The 18,905-nt window shown below is 45.7% G+C and overlaps 1 protein-coding gene across 5 annotated transcripts in view; it reads right to left on the bottom strand.

Moving 5' to 3' along the window:
- Positions 1-5,607: 5,607 nt before the first annotated feature.
- The window catches only part of RAB3D (RAB3D, member RAS oncogene family), a 29,120-nt gene continuing 15,822 nt past the window's right edge, over positions 5,608-18,905 (bottom strand). The window contains exons 1-6 of one of the 5 annotated variants that reach the window (XM_044443384.1): positions 15,443-16,468; positions 15,073-15,296; positions 14,623-14,854; positions 11,315-11,433; positions 8,869-8,993; positions 5,608-8,734 (exon numbers count right to left, since the gene is read on the bottom strand). In XM_044443384.1, coding sequence (XP_044299319.1) covers positions 8,544-8,734; positions 8,869-8,993; positions 11,315-11,433; positions 14,623-14,850 — 663 coding nt within the window. In that variant the 5' untranslated portion in view covers positions 14,851-14,854; positions 15,073-15,296; positions 15,443-16,468 and the 3' untranslated portion in view covers positions 5,608-8,543. Of the gene's footprint in view, positions 8,735-8,868; positions 8,994-11,314; positions 11,434-14,622; positions 14,855-15,072; positions 15,297-15,442; positions 16,469-18,905 lie in introns of those variants that run through there. The other 4 variants (XM_044443383.1, XM_044443385.1, XM_044443382.1 and 1 more) reach the window with 4 other exon arrangements.

Raw genomic sequence — 18,905 nt, 5'->3', positions numbered from 1 at the left:
ACGCCGGGCGCGGCCGCGCCACCGCGGCGGAGGGGAGGAGGCGGACGGGGGCGCTGTGTGTCTCTCTCTACAGACAGCCGCGCGGGGAACGCTTCTTTTCCCGGGTTGGGTTGGGCGAGCGGCCGGGGGACCGCTCTAGGCCGGGCGCTCGGCTCGGTCCGAGGCCTCGCCGGCGGGAGGCCTCGCGGCCGCGGTGCGCGTAGGGGGCCGAGGCGGACCGCCCACCGCGCCCGTCCTCGCCCGGGCGGGCGAGGCGGCGCGAGTCTTTGAACCGCCGCCCCGGAGGGCGCCAGGTACCCGGCCCCTGGTTGGAGGGAAAGGGGACGCGGCGCGCGTGTCCCCGGTTTCTTGTTCGACCCTCCCGCGGCAGAGGGAGCGCCGGGCGGCCGCCGACTCGGCCGACCGCCCGGCTGCCTCCCGGGCGGGAGGGGACGCCTGGGGCACGAAGGGGCCCGCGAGGGCCTCGGCCGCCCCCGCCGCCGCCGGGTTTCCGGAGCTTCCCTCCGGCGCGACCGGCGTGCCCGTGGCGGGGGGGCTTGGGCCGAGGCTGGGCCCGGGCGGCCCGCTCGCGAGGCCTCCTCGCGCCTGCGGCCGGCGGGGTCGCCCGTCCCAGTCCGCCCGGCGGAGCCGGGCCTCACGCCCTCCAGTGTGCCACGGAGCCGGCCCCGCCCGGCGCCCGCGGCGGGGCGATGTGGGTGGGCGGGCGGTCAGAGGCGGGGAGCGGGGAGCCCGGCGAGGGCGAGGTAGCGGGCGTCCGCCGCCGCCGCGAAGGGCGGGGGCCGGCACGCGCGGACAGCCCGATCCCTAGTTTTAGGTGGAATGAGCAGCATTTTGAATTGAACAGAAATAGGCAGAAGGCCATTTCAGATGATAACAGTTCTGTTGTACCATGATGAAATTCTTGGTATCCTATAGTGGACTAGCTGAATTTTGGACCATTTTCAAAGGCAGTCCTACATATCCTAATGTGTGATACTGTCATGTAAACATGTTCACTGTTTACTTAGAATGACCACTATTCCTAAAGTCCTCTTTTTCTCATTCACTGTGTGTGCAGCTTTTTCTTCTCACCACAAGACGTAGCCACTAGGAAGGCAGAGTTCCTCTAATTTGCTAAGGAACTCATGAATTCTACTTCTTTTGCACAAGCTTCTTACACAGGCAGCTACAGTACAGTTAGTCTGATTCTGCCATCAATACAACCAAGACAAAGGCCTGACTGGATCTGTGGAAGGAGGAGAGTGCAGGGTACATTTGAAGGTGCCCATCTCAAGAAGCAGCAGAGGGCTGAGGCACATGTGGCCCTCCAGTTGTTGTGGGACTTCAGCTCACCTCTGTCCCAGGTAGCATAGGCAATATGGCAATAAGGGATAATGGGAGGGGTGGTCCAGCAATATCTGGAAAGCCACACATTCCTCATCTCTGAAGCAGAGAGTTGCTCTGCCTGGCACATAGTGCTCTCCTTCAAGAAAGATGGAATTGGTTGAATCATAGAATAGCAGATTTGGAAGGGGCCACGAAGGCCATTGGTTCCAACCCCCTGCTGTTGCAGGTCACCAATTTACACCGTTCCACTGAGATGGCTGTCCAGTTTTTTTTGAATGTCTCTAGTGTGGGAGAGCCCACCACCTCTCTAGGCAGCTGTTTCCACTGTTGTATTGCTCTAACAGTGAGGAAGCTTTTCCTGATGTCCAGCTCTGAATCTGGGTTGCTGCATCTTGAATTGATTATTCCATGTCCTACACTCTGGCATTAGCAAGAGATCCTGACCTTCCTCTTCTTGACAGCCTTTGAGGTACATATGGAGGGATATCATGTCCCCCCTCAGTCTTCTCAAGGCTGAACATGCCCAGTTCCCCCAGTCTCTCATAGGGAAGTGTTTCCAAACCCTGCATCATTTTTGTTGTTCTCTGCTGGACCCTTTCTAATTTACCTACATCTTTCTTAAATCTTGGTGCCCAGAACTGGACACAGTATTCCAGGTGAGGTCTGACTAGTGAGGAGTATATAGGAACTACTACTACTGTGAATGCATCCCAAAACAGAATTTGCCCCCTTTCGCAGTTGCATCACATTGTCAGCTCATATTTAGCCTGTTGTCCACAACTCTAAGGTCTTTTTCTTTTTCCATTCTGTTGAGCCACATATCCCCCATCTTGTATTGATGCATTTGGTTTCTTTTTCCTAGCTGGAGGACTTTGTACTTGACCTTATTTAATCCCATTCTGTTGCTTTCAGTCCAGTGTTCAGATTTATCAAGATCACCCTGGATCTTCAGTCTTCTAAGCTGTTTGCTATTCCACTTAGTTTTGTATCATCTGTAGGTTTGATTATCGTTCCTTGTACTTCTTCATCCAAATCATTAATGAAGATGTTGAAAAGCACTGGGCCCAGGACTGAACCCTGTGGCACCCCACTAGTTACCTCCATCCAATTAGGATCAATCAAAAAGTCTCAACATACTGAACAAGCAATAACTAAACAATAATTCATTCAATCAAATGTAAAGCATCCTGTAGCCAAGGCAACCAGTGTGTAAGTCTGCAGACCGTACATAACCATTGTGTTAATGTGGTATCAACATCAGCTGCTTTTGGAACTATTTTTGGCAGTGTATTGTCCTTGGCAGTCAGTGCTCCAGTACATGCCTAGATCAAGCTCACCTGACACGAACTGTTTTTTCAGAGTTTTCTAAAACATTGTAAGGTGTGACCTTTATACATACTGTAAAATTCACAAGATAGCTTTGACATAACAAAACCAACTGAAAAAATCATTGCATCTTGATCTGAGTAATAGGAACTGGTCTCTGCTATGGTCAGCAAGCCTGGTCCAAATATTACAGATGTGGAAGAGGCTGCCAATGTTTGATAATTTGGAACTGAATCTTACAGATTTTGTTATGTACCTAAACTACCCTTTTTTTTAGTTTTCCACTTGTTTCTACCCCTGAATACCTAAGAATGAAATCAGGAAGAAACATGATACTCCATGGATCTGAATTTGGCCCAAAGATATTTGAATGGGTTCAGGAAAAAGTACTAATTGAAAAAATCCACTAGAGTTCAAATCTCCTTTATGCGCAGTTTGGAAACTTATCAACTGGCAAATACTTTTGCATGGCAAAGGAGCGGGTGTTCCACCCACTTCTACCCCATGCACCCTAAGGCAGTCTTTCCCAATCTGGTGTCTGCCAGATGCTTTGGACTACAAGTCTCAGCATCCTTCCCTATTGGTCATGCTAGTTAGCACTAACAAGAGTTGATGCCCAGAATGTCTGGCGGTCTTCAGGTTGGGAAGCTGCCTTAAATGAAGTGTATTGTGTGTCTCCCTTGTAGTTTCTTCTCCTTCATATGGCACTTTATTCTAAGTGGTACACAGACTGCCTGTACTAGGCTCCTTCACAATCGATAACAATGGGCCAGCTGTGTAGGTTTCTGGCCTGCCACTCAAACAAATTCTACATATCTTATTATAATCCTTTATTATTGTCTCAGGCAGAGCTGTCTAATGAACACACTCTCCAAGAAGGGCTCTATCATACACACAGCCTGCAAGAAATCAGCTGGTACTGTCAATTTGTGTCCCATCAACTCTGTTTAAGACATATTCCATGTGAAACTCCCTTTCTGGATGTTTTAATTTAATGGGAATGAAGGTGGTAGTGTTTGGTCCCTGGACAAGCAGGTTTCACCAGGAGCAGCTGGACTCATCTCACTAGAGGAAATGCCCTTCTTGTTTCCCATTGCAAAATCACTAGTATGTTCAATAAAAACCCCAACAGTTCTTCAGAGAAAGAGCCATAACTTAACTGCAGCTAGACAGGCAAAATTTCCCCAACTGTTACCCTTTCTTTGACCTGTGGCACATTCCTAATGCAGTGACATGCATGATCTCACATGCTCCTGATTGTCGACCTGACTTCTATCAGTTTGAAACATTTCAGAATATGAGCAGATCTCATCTTCCTTACTTAATTGGAAAATTTTCCCCACCACTGAACAGCCTTGCAAACACAGGTGAAGCTCCTTTCCAGATGCACAGCAATGTTACTTAGCAAGGGGAAATGGAAAAGGCAGATAGGAGAAGTGATTGAAGATTCCAAGGGAGGCTTTTTCTTACACAAATCTCAAATTTAAAATCTCACCTGTGTTGTACACCCAAACCATCCACCAGTTTTCACTTGGAAAGTAATGGGAGAGCCAATGGCAGAGGAAGCAGGAATAATAACCAATAGCAGTTTCAGTAAAGATGATCACATCAAAGGTAAGGACATAAAGCAATGCAAGAATGTTATAGCTTGTAGGAGTTGTCTTCCTCTTATTTCCAACCTAAGTTTGGGGGTGGTCCTTTTTGCCAACTTGTAGCAATTCTTGGAAGTTTGACCAATTCTTTTAAGAGCCTCTCCAGTGGTGCTTTGATGTTCAAGTCTCCTAGGCAGAACCATCTCAAAAGTATACTCTCTTTCCCTGAGAAGTATTTAAGCTATTTGGAGTATTCCATATGTGGCATTTTAACTTTTCCCTGTTCTTCCTTAGGCCTGCATTGGCAAGCAAGGCTGTTCATTTGCAATGCATTCCATACAGAACTTAGTTGAGCCATATGAGCCATGAGTCATATTGACACCCATTCATCCAGTATTTTCCATTTGGATTCTTTCAGGTCATCCTGTCAACTGTGGTTCACAGCACCCAACTCTAGTTGAGGTTACTTCCACACTGGCAGTTTAGTCTGGAATTGCTACCCTTTGCTCACTCACTTCATGAAGAATCCAGGGGTGGCTGTTGCCAAATCACTGCATTCCAGCATTTTTAAAAAAAAAAACTGTGGCCCTGGGGGTTTAAAAAACAAAACAAAACAAAAACATGCAATTGCAGCACCAGCCAGTCCCAGGAGGACTGGCAAAATACTGTGAGGTTTTGGGCCCATCTTTGTCTTTAATCAAGAGTTTCTTCCTTGCTTTTCCCATCTTCCTTGAGTGGAGATGGCTGGAGCCAGGGATCAGACTAGATGGCCTGGGAGACCCCTTCTGACTCGAGCTGTTTCTAGGTGTCAACTGCCCCCTTTATGGTTTTCTGGCTGATGAACAGCTTCTTAACTTCTGTGTAATATCAGCTGCTCTCTTCAATGGGTGGGGGGAGCATGCAGATAGCTTTAATCACTGTTTTCCTCTGATGTTTAAATGGCAAAATAGTGCTATTTTGTTATAAAAGAAAAATGAACTTATGTGAGGAAATAATTAAAGCATATTCATCTGACTGGGAAGCAGAAATGGAGTAAAGTACAATTAAGAAAGATTTTGATAAGGTGGCTACTACACTGAACAGAAACAATAAAAAGAGCAGAAGCTCCAAGGAGTAGACCTTTAAAGTTACATGAGGGTTTACTTGTGAGCAAACATTACCAATATGATGGCTATTTTATTTATTTATTTTTCAATTTATATCCTGCCTTTTTCCTACAAAGGGCTCAAGGCAGCTTACATTATTCTCCTCCTCCATCTTATCCCCGCAACAACAACCCTGTGAGGTAGGTTGGGCTGAGAGTCTGTGACTGGCCCAAAGTCACCCAGTAGGCTCCATGGCTGAGCAGCGACTAGAACCCAGATCGTCTGAGTCCCAGTCCCATGCTCTTAACCACGACACCACACTGGATATGCTGAATAACATAATGCTATGTGTAAAACCGCCATTTTGATTCTGCTTTCAACTAACTGCAGAAAAGCAATGCCTTGGCAGCCTCAAAGGGCCCCAGAGTAAAAGCAGCCCAAGCTCCCATTGAGGCATTCTGGATGCCTCAAAATCTCTTTTACTTTCCAGGTAATGCACCATTGTTAGGAATATGTGTATTTCAGAAACTTTCTGTTCCACAAAATGTCATCTATAGCGTTTTGTAACCATTAAAGACAAACACTTCCAGTTCCTTCAAAGACTGCTCCCAGAAAGCACAGGAACGCCACACAGTGGGTGGCATCCAGTGAAAAGGATGACATGTATCAGCCATTTTTACCCTATATGGGAAGCCCGAGTTACAGATTAATTTAACACTGCACAATCCCTTGCTTTTCAGAAATCAGAGATGTAAAAGGCCTCTGTGTGGGCATGGGAGAGACTCAAAAGGAAGTGACTGCTGGGCTCTGTATTTAATGAAGGCTCAAAGAAGCGCTCTTTTTGACATTTTGCAGACATTCTAGATCCTGTAAACATAAACATTTACTCATAACTGGGCAATCAAATATGTATGGCACTTGTCTTAAGATCATTGGTCAAATTCTCAAATAACTAAGCGTTTTCAGATTTCTTTTGTACTGCTAACCTAGAGGCTGACCATCCTAAGCCAGGCCAAGCAATATATCTCTCAGATATTGCAGGAGCTCTTAGAAGAATGATGCTAGGAGGAAGGAGAAGCCTGCATCCAGTTTTTCCACTTGCTTTTTAAAGAAAGGTCTATTTTTTATACTGCCCCAAAGCCTAAGTTCTCTGGGCGCTTCACAAGAAGTCACCACTGCTGGGACCTGCCACAACTGGATCATCAGCAGCCACCAGGTAAGTGGGATGGGAAGAAATAAAGGGCTTGGAGTCTCATGAAGCAGGCTCAAACCAAATACAGATTGGCTCAAAAATAAGCCAAGCTATTTCCCAATTTTGGTGGAAGTAGCTCAGTTTATTTCTGAAACAATCCAAACTGAGCTGAGGAAAGCTTGTCCCTCAGTACATGCTGGCCACCCATAGCATATCTCAGCTTTCCAAAACTGCACAAGAAAGTATGACGAAGGCCTGAAAAGCAGCAAATACAGGGGAAGGCTACAAAAAACTTACAGCTTACTCTTCTGGAACTTCCATAAACAAACACAATGGCTGGGTTCATACATAATGACAAACAAAGATGGTTTCCACTGTAGGATTGTCTATCATGTCTGAACCCAGTCATGGACTTACTGCATGGTACGTTTGATTTCCAAGAAACTACAGAGAGAAACAATGGTCTGTTGTGTGGTTTCTGCACTCACTTCGCCATGGCTTATTTCATCATCCAAACCTAGAAATGTGGTACCCATGTGGCTACTACAGGGACTGGTGGAAAGAACAGCAATTGCAGGAGCCACTCTAGTCATCCAGTCGCTATATGCAGACCTATAAAGGAAAGGTAGGAGATGCAGGGAGGAGAGGTGCACCCTGGAATTGAATTTCAGCCACAGAGGCTGATGGGATACATGTTGCCAGTGGGAGTATTGAGGCAAGAGAGCAGAAACCATGCCACTGTCTGCCAGCCTCACATAGTTAAGAAACCATACCATGCGAAAACTGTGTGCATGGTTTAGCAATACAGGTGAACACAACCTATCTCTAATATTAGCATTAGGAAATTCTCAGAAAAGTATGAAACTAGCATCATAGAACTGGAAAGGATAACTGAGACTCCTGGTTTAAGCCACTGCTCTGCAGCTAGGCACCCCACACATTGGTCTGCTCCCCTTCTCCACAGTAGCTGTCCACTGAAACCTCAAAAGACTCAAGCAAGCAGCGGAGACAGGTCTTGGGATACAGAAGACCCTAGGGTCCTAGCTAGTCTGACTGGAAGGAAAATTCATTGCTGACCTCCAATCCAGAGCATTAGTTGAAGATGCAGGTTGAACATGTCCCTCCAGTTAAGGTTCAAGTCCTGCCAAGACTCCAAAAGGGGTGTTCAAGGTGATGCACAAGTCAACTACTTTGAAGCTATCAGGGTGGCTCATTTAGGCTGCTTTTGGATTTTGAGGTACTCATTAGAAAAGGAAAAGTCTTCTAGAAATCTGAACAAGAGCTTGATGTGATGCTTTTTCTTGCTCATCAGTTTGGGAGCAGTCAGAGAAAAAGCACAAGGCCCAGTTGTGAGGGATATGGGAGATGTCTCATGCCTGGTGTGTACACTCAGGTGGGACGAAAACAGAATTGTCTGACCCAGTAGCCTCCATCTCACTGAAAACAATGTGGAAGGGAACAGGTGCCTGTCACAGTCCTCTGATTCTATTTCTCATGCATGCATGATCTTGCTTAAAGATTTAGAGCATGAGAATACCCCTGGTCACACTGGACTTGCTTTTAAACAGTGGAGAAGCTCATATAAGGCCGCAGTATGCAAAAACCTTATACACTAAGCTGTCCAGCAATAAAGCCAGAAGGCTGCCACTGCAAAATGGTCATAGTTTTACTACACAGGAAAGTTTGCAGAAAGTTGGGAAAAGTTCTTCATTGGCTCAGAACTGGGCCCAGATCACATGGGTGGCAAAGATAGGTTGTATGTTGGAGTGTGAGTACAAACTGAGGTGTGTAAAAGTAGTCATGCTCCTCTGCTTGAAAAGGCCCATCATGCTACAGGGGAAAGAAAGGGGGCACCAGGCAACTGGCGCATGCTGCTGGAGGAAAATCAGCCACAGCCAGAGGCAAACAGGGCAGATCAGGCAACCAGCAACCAGGCTGAGCAATGTCCGACTGCTGAGCCTTCCTCCTGGTCTGTGTACAGCAATGAGGCACAACAGGGCCCAGGGGCAAGCAGAGTCCTATCTAGCAAGAACAAGTGCTGGACTGTGCAGGCGGGGTCTCATTCAGTGCTGTGTTCTTGTGGCTGGTGTTGACCATGCCCAGGTTGGCATCCAGGCTCTCATTCATCTTCTCACAGATTACATCCACCAAGCGCTCAAAGACCTGCTTGACGTTGATGTTATCCTTGGCACTGGCCTCAAAGAATTCAAAACCTGAAAGGAGAAAGAGAATGAAGAAAAGCCACAGGGGAGCAGAAGGCGGCGAAAGGAGGAGTCATTTTGTGGGGAGTGGGGGCAGGAAGCAGTTTAGTCTGGAGTCATGTGAACAGGAGAGAGACAGGACAAACCTAGCTCATCAGCAAGTCTCTTGCTGTCCTCCGTGGGTACCACACGCTCATCCTCCAAGTCGCACTTGTTCCCAACTAGAATCACTTGAGCATTGTCCCAAGAATAAGTCTTGATCTGAGTTGCCCTAAGGGAGGGCAGAAAATATCTTTGTCAGTGAAATGAAATCTCAAGCAAGGTTGCAGCTCCTCCCCAGTGTCCTCTCACCAACAGCTTCCTGTTCAGCTGGTATGACGGTGTAGCACTAAGCCAGAAGCATGTGAGGTAAATTTCTGAGGCTGGTGTGTGTGTGAATGGTGCAACATCTAATTTGCAGTGCAACCCCCAAATTCCCAGTCAGTTTGGTGGACTAGCACAGATGAGTGCACTGGCTTAATCAGATGCCATGAAACACCAGCTCCATCTGTTGAAACCTCAGTGAACCCTCCATGCCAATTTGCCCCAGTGTGCTCTACCAAGTACTCAGTGGCTAATTTCTCTGAAGAGGCCATCCAGATGAGAGGAGAACAGCAGGGGGAACTGCAGAGCTGCAGCACTGGAGTGGGGTAACCCAATCTTTGTTCTGAATGCACAATAGGAATTCACAGCATGTCAGGTGGTCAGAGGTTTCAAAGGCCTTGGCAGTGTTTGCAAAGCCTCCAACTCCTCAGTAACATCAGGACAGACTCTACCAGCTTTGTTTACCTAAAAAGGTGGCAGTGGAATCGAAGCAAGTCACTTGTACAAGGGAAGCCATTTTCTACCAAGCAGGACTACTTTTTCAGCTAGCTCAGTGCTGTCTCCTCCCTGTGTGAGTAACATGGTGCCTGCAGACCCCTTCCTCACCTCCGCCCACACACACCAGCCCTGGTTTTGTCATTGCTGCTTCTCCTTGCCTCTGCAGTCCCCACAGCAGCCAGGAAGCAGGAAGCTGGCTGATGGTGGGGCACTTGCCTTTCAGCCTGCCAGCCTCCCGCATCCTGCAATGGTGGAAATCTGGAAGAGGAGGAGGAGTCAGAAGCTTCAGCGGAAAATCTGGAGGGAGTGGAAGTTGTGGCAGGCAAAAAAATGTGGTGTTGGGAAGAAAGGAGGACAGGAATGGGGAGAAATAGGGAAGGCAAGGTAGGAGAGAGAGAATCCATGGAAGGTGGGCAAGAAAAGAGGTGATCTGAGCCAGGGGTGGCAAGAAAACAGAGAATCCAGGCAACTGGGACAAAAAAAAGAAAGAAACTCAAAATAAATGCCTGTGGGAACAAATGGTCTATTCTGAGTTTCAGTGACTCTCCCAGGCAGAAGAGTCTTGTTAACCAAGAAATTTTAACTGGGAACACTAAAAACTGAGCTTGGAATCTTCCACATGCAAGCCCTGTGCTCTGCCACTGAGTTTTGACACACTGGCTGTGGCTCTGAACACTTCCATAAATAAAAAAGCATGTGCGTGTTAAGGATGTGCGAGGAATCCGTGTCAGGGTGGGAATTCCAGGATCAGATTCCTCAGGCTTGGCTCTCCGGGCTCCAGTCCCCCTTGCAGCAGCCCCAAGTCTGAGTTCTTGGCAAGCACTCCCAGAGTATGCAGGGCACTTGCCAGGAATTGAGCCCCACACTACCGCTATTGGCAGCAGTGGGCAGAGAGGAAGTTGGCTGCCGGGAACAGCACTTGGCACACGCACTCTCAGCACCACTCTTCCACAGAGCCATCACTGCTGGCAGTAATGGGCAAGAAAGTAGGTGAGTCACCACCAATGATTCCCAGCTCGCAGCACTGTACTTCACACTGCTGCCTCTGGCAGTAGCAGGAGGAAGAGAAGGTTGGTCACTGTGAACTGCCTGGTGCTCACAGTGACCTTCCTCCCCTCTCACTATGGCAGCAACACAGAAGAGTGGTACCGCGAGTGCAAGGCAGGTAGCAGCAGCAGTGCTGCAGAAGAGCAGCGTTCAGGTTTGAGACCCAGGTGCCATTCATGATAAATAACCTCCTTCCCCACCCGCTATGGCCAGCTGTGGAACTGAGACTCTTGGCTTGGTTTGCTTTGCACGACTGGGCTGAGCATGGGAGGATCCTAGAGGGATGGATTTCAAAAGGGTTTGTCCCAACCCTAGTATGTGTTGCCCTGTCTAAGAACTGAACTCAACTGAGTAGAAGGCAGTACTATACATCTGGAATCAAGAAACATTGGTACAAAAGCTGGGTATGTATGGGTCATCCTTCCCCACCTCCAGATGTTTGGGACTTCAACTTTCTCCAGCATAAGCCAACCTGTTGAATGCTCAAGATTGCTGTCCAAAACATCTGGATACTCCAGGTTGGAGTAGGCTGACATGGGCAATTTTGAAAGAGCATCCTTCACAGCGACTATGTCCACACATCCCAGTTCTTCGTTACAGGCAAAAAGATTGGAAATCCATTCCCTGGGAAATGAGAAGTCACTGTCCCAATCCAAGCCCAGAATTCTGTGCGGCATTGCTTACCAGTCTTGTACAGCACTGAAGGATTCTTGGTTGGAAATGTCATACATCAGTAAGAACCCCATAGCTCCCCTGTAATAGGCTGTTGTTATAGTTCGGTATCGCTCTTGGCCAGCTGTGTCCTTAGAGAAAAAGAGGGGAAATGGTCAATACGGGCACTTCCCTTTAGGGCAAAGGCCACAGGTAGGAGACCTTTCACCACCCTGTATTCCCCACTGTAAGGAACCAGAAGAATTCCTTGATCAGAATGCCATCTGGCACACCCACTCACAGTGCCCCCCTTCCACATCCTGCAGCCACTCTGGGCAGCTGCACCTGACAGGGAAGGTTACTGGTTGCACAATCAGGAGCTGGTGAGTGTTTGGAGAGTACCTCTTAGAAACATAGAAACAGAGCGAGTCAGAAGGGGCCTCCCGGGCTCAGCTTAGCTTGATTTGCAAGACTGAGGAGTGCAGGAGAGGGTTTGTCCCAGCCATGGTTGATGCTATGTAGGAAGCATCAACATTGCTCTTACAACCACTTCCTTTTCAAAACCCCCTTCAAATGGCTAGTCTGGGTATAGCTAGTCCTTGAAGCTTGACACCTTCAAGGACCCAGTAGGCAGGAAGACTCCCGCCTCATTACCCCTTCCCCAGTTTAGAGCTCCCTGAAGTCTACCTAAAATCCCAAGCCCAAACACATTCTGAAAATACTATCAGAATTGTGTATATGGATCACCTTTTTGATGCCAGGGAAACACTCTTTCTATTAAATATCATTTAATTAGAAGCACTTTCATTATTCGCCCATAAAATGCTATAATCTACTCTAATAATTTAGGGTGAAGGCAGGCTGAAAATCCAAGGGATAGTATAGTACTTTAGACACTCCTGAAGATTCCACAGGCATGATCAACATACAGTCTTTGTAGCTAAACAAGTGTATTCAAACAATCCTGGATGTGACTTCTCTGCTGAAGGTGGTGCAAGCTAAAATACAGTTCGAATCTGGGATGCAGAGAACTAGTTGATCCAACATATGGAGACTGAGAAAAGCTGGAGTGACAACACAGCTTGAACCTTGGGGTGAAATTGGAAAGCTGTTATTAAGGAAGTTTCCTTGCTGAAGCTAAGCAGGTCTGGGGCTCTGCTGTGCTTGGAGGAGAGGCCACCTGGAAATCTCATGTAGCCACCATGAGTTCCACAATGGAAGAAAATCTGGATCTAAGTGTACTAATACATACATAAATAAAAAGCACAGGATTATTCAATGATCTCTGTGGGGAAAACCCTAAATATTTTGCAGTTCTGCTTTTAGATAGAACCTGCAACCATTACTGTCTACGATGGCACAGGACTGCTGCCTTTTTATCTACAGGCAGCTTAGACAAATGACAGCCAGTGCAACTGGGGTCTTCTCTTGTTATGTTCCTAGACTCTTTGGTTAAAGGCTTCTTCTCTCTTGGAAGTTGGTCCATTTCTGTACTGAGCTTGATGATACAAAATTGGACAGGAGAACTAATACTCTGCAAGACAGAAACAAAATTCAAAGTGTTCTTCACAGATTGGAGTCCTGGGTTGAAAACAGTAGAATAAAATTTAATAGAGATAAATGCCAAGTTCTGCACCGAGGAAAAAGAAACCAAATGCTTCATTACAAGATGGTGGCTACTTGGCTCAGCAATACTACAAGCAAAAAGGATATTGGAACTGTTGTAGATCACAAGCTGAATATAAGTCAAGAAGGTGATGTGGCTGCAGAAAGGGTGAATGTTCTTTCCAATATCCATTAATATTCCATAATTGATGTTGTAAGCCGCCCCGAGGCTTCGGCAAGGGGCGGCATAGAAATGTTTTAATAAATAAATAAATAAAAATAATATTCAAATTACATGAAGTACTAGTTCTTCTCTACTCAGCATAGGTTAGACCTCATCTAGAGTACTGCATCCAGTTCTGGGCACCACACTCCAAGATGCAGACAAACTGAAAAAGGTTCAGAAGAGGTCGACAAAAATAATCAGGTGGAAACAAAGCCCTCTGAGGAGAGATTGAAACAACTGGGCATGTTTAGCCTTAAGAAGATTGAGGGGAGATATGACAATCTTTCAACTACTTACAGAGTGCTATCACAAAGAGGAAGGCCAGGATCTCTTCTCAGTCACACCAGAGTGCAGGGCACAGAATAACAGGCTCAAGTTACAGGAAGCCAGGTTCCAGCTGAAGACCAGGAAAAATTTCCTGACCGTTACAGCAGTATAGCAATGGAACTAATTATCTGGGGAGGCTGTGGGATCTCCCACACTGAAGGCATTCAAGATGACACTGGACAGCCATCTGACAGGGATGCTTTAACTTGATTTCCTGCAAGGTGAGCAAGGTGTTGGACCTGATGGCCTTCCTGGCCCACTCCAACTCTACTATTCTATCCTTCTATGAACTCACTAAGAAAAGGACATGCATTTCCCTGACCACACTCAACACTGAGAGGACTATAGAGACATGCTATGTTCCAATTATAGGCAGCTAGTGGGTGTTCTAGGAGCACAGGTTTTTTCCCAGCTTACATTAGCCTCACTCTCCCAAGAATATCACCTCTCGTTTTTAAAACCAAGCTTCTAGTTGTTATGGCTGCTAAAATAAACTTGAGCATGTGAGCAATGTCTCCAGAGATCTCAGAAGACAGAAGGGTAGCTAAATACTATTATCACTGGTGGGAAATGCATACTTTTATTGCCTTCCACTGCTCCTTCTCCCTCCTCAGGAAAAACAAGAAAATTGAAAATTAGGCATGTAAGCAGAACTTAGATTGTCTAGGTTTTAATGCATTATTGCATGGGTAGGGATCAATGGAACTGTCTGTTCCATTTTATGTAATTTTCCCAATTTTTCAAGCATAAGTTTGTTCCAATCCATTTCTACATCAGATTGCAAATGTTCTTAAAGTTCACACAGACATTCAAATGTGATTTCATGAACATGAAAATTCATACCCAGCTTGGTATGCAATGTACCCCAATTTATGCCATTTTGCAAGCAATTTTACATAATAACTGCTTTTTAGTGTGCTAGTTCTACAATGTACACACTTTAATACAGTTTCCCCTAGTATAAACATAAATAAATTAGAGAACTGCATCACAAAATTTGGAGTAGTGTGAAGATCAAGGGCTCGTTGCTGGGCAGCAATGCTTTGAGAACTATTAATTCAAGAGGTGTGGAACCAGGTTGCTCCATATTACAGTGCAGACCAGAAACATTTCTCTCCCGTCTGCATCCATGGGTTACTTACAGCTATGGCAGCTCCTGCCCTTAACTCCCAGGGGTTCTTACCCAAATCTGCAGCTTGACTCTCTTTTCATTCCTGTAGACAGTCTTTACTTTGAAGTCAATGCCCACAGTGCTGACAAAGGCTGATGTGAAGGAGTCATCGGCATATCGGAATAGGAATGACGTCTTGCCTACACTGCTGTTGCCAATGATGAGCAACTTGAACATGTAGTCAAAGTTCTGGTCAGCAGCATCCTTGGGCATCTGCCGGGTGTCATTTGCAGAGGCCATCTATCTGATGGGAAGGAGGCAGTTAATGAAAATGAAGCTTCAAGGCCCCACATCCTAACACCTTTCCCAGGGCTTGCAGATAGATAATAGGGATTTGCTAGGGCCCAGAAGTTAGGAAAAAGACTAAATTCTCCCTGAATGGCATGCTCATCCTGTACATAAGGCACCCAAGAAGGTCAGAGTTAGTGTGAGTTAGTGTGAAGAATCTATCAGTTCACACACCTGGCCTCTTCTGGGAGAACAAGCCACTCTGAGGTTGCCTGAGACCTTCCTCTCAAATCCTGAAGCCAGCAGAATTTGCACACCAGAGTTGTGGGGTTTCAAGTGCCTGTCTCAGGGCAGCATCAATGGTGACTCTCCAGAATCTGCCCTATGGCAGATATATCCACACTGGTCATATACATGAGTAATTCCATTAGGCATTAGCAGTAGTTCTATGGGGATTGCTGCAGTAGACAGAGAGCACATTATATTATAGGCGATAATACAAATTATATACTTTATAGAACCGTGGGCCCTCTGCCATCCATTCCTGCAAGGTAGCACATCCATACCCCATGCCTCCAGTTATCCCTGCAGGTTATAAACTTACCAATGAGTATCAGGTTCAGTTCTAAAAAGCAGAACCCTCTGGGATTAAAAGTACTGCTGGGTAAGGGGCATAGCACTGTTGGGAATCTGGATGGTGATGATTGATGATGATTTTCATTTCTATATTATCCAAGAGCTGAAACTCTCTGGGCAGTTAACAACAATACATATTTTATGATAAAATACAACACCAAATACACACACAATAAAAAGTATAAAAATTCCATGCAAAATTTAAAACAGAATTTAGAACAATTTGAACAACTGGAACAAGTTCAATACAATTATACTTGTTTTTTTAAGCTGACTTATTTTGCCCCAGTGTGTCATTTAAAGCCATTCAAGATGCAATCCTATGCATGTTAGGCAGAAAAAAGGCCAACAACTGCTGTCTAAAATATGTCTTAAATGCCTCAGCACAGAGGGCAGCTGTATCATTTAGCACACATCCTAACCCTGGCTCCTGTGCTGTGCTTGCTTAGTCATGAATATTGTCTCTCTCCATTACATACAAAGGCACGTACTTACTGCCTCACATGTTTGGAGCATGCATTGTACAGCAGCTGCCCTGATTACAGTGCACTTGCAGCTTCATCAGCGCTGAAAGGTGGTCACTAAGCAGCTGCCACTAAAATGCATAGCTGGCTACTCCATGCTCTCTCTTCTGGCTCCCCTGGAAGGGAAACTGAATGGGCTGTCTGCATGCTGTCATTTCAATGGAAGCAGCAAAATAAAACACAGTCTTACTTATTCCATTGCCTTACATGTCACTAGGTTTATTTTTTAAAGCACTCTCACCCGGCAGCCAGTTTCTGTTTTACCAATTGCACATGTTATCTACTCCAAAGTTATAAATCCATGAAAAAATGTGGAAGGAGCAAACACCATGTTTTTCCACTGCTTCCACATTTACAGATAGCTATATACAAATAACCACACAATGAAGGGACACAAAGATGAGCAAGGCCATATGAACAGTTGGTGGCGCTCGAAGCAGCATTTCTTCCTCTTCTCTTTGAGGGTAAAGCCATAAAGAAAGCCATGAAGAAAATGGGGAGAAGGAAGGAGCGCAACAGCCAGCTCTTTCTGCCAAACCTCATTCAGAGCTGCAAAGTTCCAAATCCTCAACCACATCTGAAATTCCTCCTCAGGTATGTCCCTGAGGCTGAAGAAACACCCACTGCTGCTTGCTTCCCTTTTGGGAAAGTAAAAGAGCCCCTGCCATGCCTCCTTGACTGTCTCACCCAAAGGATGACATTTCTTGGCAACCTGGTAAGTAAATCATGTAACATCATGCCTGATTTTGAAAGTTCACCTAGAAAGTGTCCCATCCAGGAGTTACTTTCACATGATGGGCTCAGAGCAGCAACAGCCTGAGGAGAACCCTGCTCTGGAGACAGCTGAAAAGATATTCCTAACAGGGAAACTGTGACAACACCAGCGATTATTATTTTTTTTCTTAGGCAGGGAGTCTCTGGCACCTTAAAGTAAGCAAAAGCTGATTGCTGCCTGCAAACTAGCCACTTGCAAAATGGTCACCATCATGACAGATGGCACATCATCTTGGAGGAAGGACAGGACACACCTACTACCCCTCTACCATAAGGTAGCTCAGAGAGAGGTGCGTTAATAGGATAATGGCAGAGAAATCGGCTTAAGGAACTCATTCACCCAGACAAGATAAAGTACACAGATGGGACAATGAGATACCACTTCAGTGGGGGCTACTCCAGCCTTTAGTGAGCCCAAGATGTGGCAAGAAAGCAGGAATATCCCTGTCAATTGTACCCCAAATGGCAGCTCATTTATTTTTTTCCTTTAAAACTCAATGAAAGTTATTGAAAACTGAAATAAATTGGCATCTATCTGTGCAGTCCTTCTCTGGGTTTGGATTCTTGATCACACTAGTTTAGGGGATGGGAACTCGCAAGAAAGGCTTTTTTGGAGGGACAGGAGATTTTGGCAAAGCCTGAAAATGTCTACTAGCAGGTTGCTTGTGAATGTCAGTCAGGTGTTGGCACCTTATAGCCCTCTAGATATTTTGGCCTAAAACTCCCTTGGCACTGCCAATGGTGAGGGATAATTAGTATTGCAGGCCAAAACACCTGAAAGTTGTTGCACACCCTGATGTAGGTGTCTCAGAGGTTTTGTTAATGCAATCTGAGTATGAAATGCTGAACTGTCTCTAACTCCTGTTACATATATGAAGTTTAAGGGGTCTGACTGTTTTACCACTTGTGTTGCAGACTCTTAAGGGGGGCAGGAGGGTTCTTCTGGACAGTTGTGAAGTAGGGTATGGGCTCTTTCCCTGGCATTTCTTAGCAGGTATGAGTGATGGTGAGTTGGCTCAAAACAGCTGCAGTGCAGGACCAACAGTGAAGCAGTGCGCATCTTCGGGGAAATGCCTGAGGACCCCTTGCAATTCTGCAAAGCCCAAGGCTCAGTGTTATCTCAAGTTATCTTGGATGACTCCAGGCACATTAGGTAAAGACAGTAGACTATTTTATTGTACTGATCAGCCAGATCAAGATGAAGTACAAGATGAAGATCGAGAAGTGTTTCTGCAGGTATCTGTTGTTTAAAGCACTTCTCTTGAAGTCCATATTGTAGGGACATACAAGAATTTTGTTTCCATTCACAGATTATGGAATATGTCCCATTTGTAATCCTTCATATGAGCAGGGACACAATTCTCGGGAAATACTTCTAATTTTACAAACTTGAGGTCACATTCAAAAGTGTACCTTATGCAAATGTAGAATCTGCCCAAATGAATTTTCACACTTTAGCTTCTAGGAGAAATGCACATTTTCATTTGCAGCAAAAAAAGAAAAAAAAGTGTAGTTTTAAAACACACATTTTTTCAATTGAGAAAACTGGCACTTAAAAATATGTCTCTCCTGTTGAAAGATGCACTTTTTTGCTGATTAAAAAGGGCATTTGCATCTGGGAATGAAAACAAGGTGAAATTAGCTTGGAGGAAGAATTTGGAGAATCTCAGCAAGCTCAAACATGGCATGTTTGCATGTCTCTACCACATTGTGCCCGTATGCTGGCTCCACCACCTGCAGCTCTGCCTTTTCCTCTTTTAAAAATTAGTAACATGATTTCTATCCAATCTAATTGTTTGCTAGCTGTACCATCATTATTACATTGTATGGTTTTATGATTACACTGTATGCCGCTCTGCATACGTTCAAGAAAAGAGCAGGATATTATATTTCTGGCTTGTAATGAAGCACTTGCCTAGTACTCATGGGTGAGAAGGAATGCCACGCAGGCAAGCAAGCGTGCCCTATCTCCTCTATGCCTAGTAGAGAACGCACTGGAGGAGGGACAGCGCTCTCCATTCCTCCTCTGTCAGGACTCACCAGGCTACTTAAATTCAACTAAAAATGGTAGGCTAGTCACTTTTGTGGGCTTACTTACAAGGCTGACAGAATTATATTACTATGTCAATATTG

This window comes from Varanus komodoensis, unplaced genomic scaffold (genome assembly GCF_004798865.1).
Source record: "Varanus komodoensis strain SLA01 unplaced genomic scaffold, ASM479886v1 scaffold42, whole genome shotgun sequence".
In the NCBI taxonomy this organism is placed as follows: Eukaryota; Metazoa; Chordata; class Lepidosauria; order Squamata; family Varanidae; genus Varanus; species Varanus komodoensis.
The sequence above is the reverse complement of the archived record's forward strand: the minus strand, read 5'-3'. Positions and strand labels throughout refer to the sequence as shown.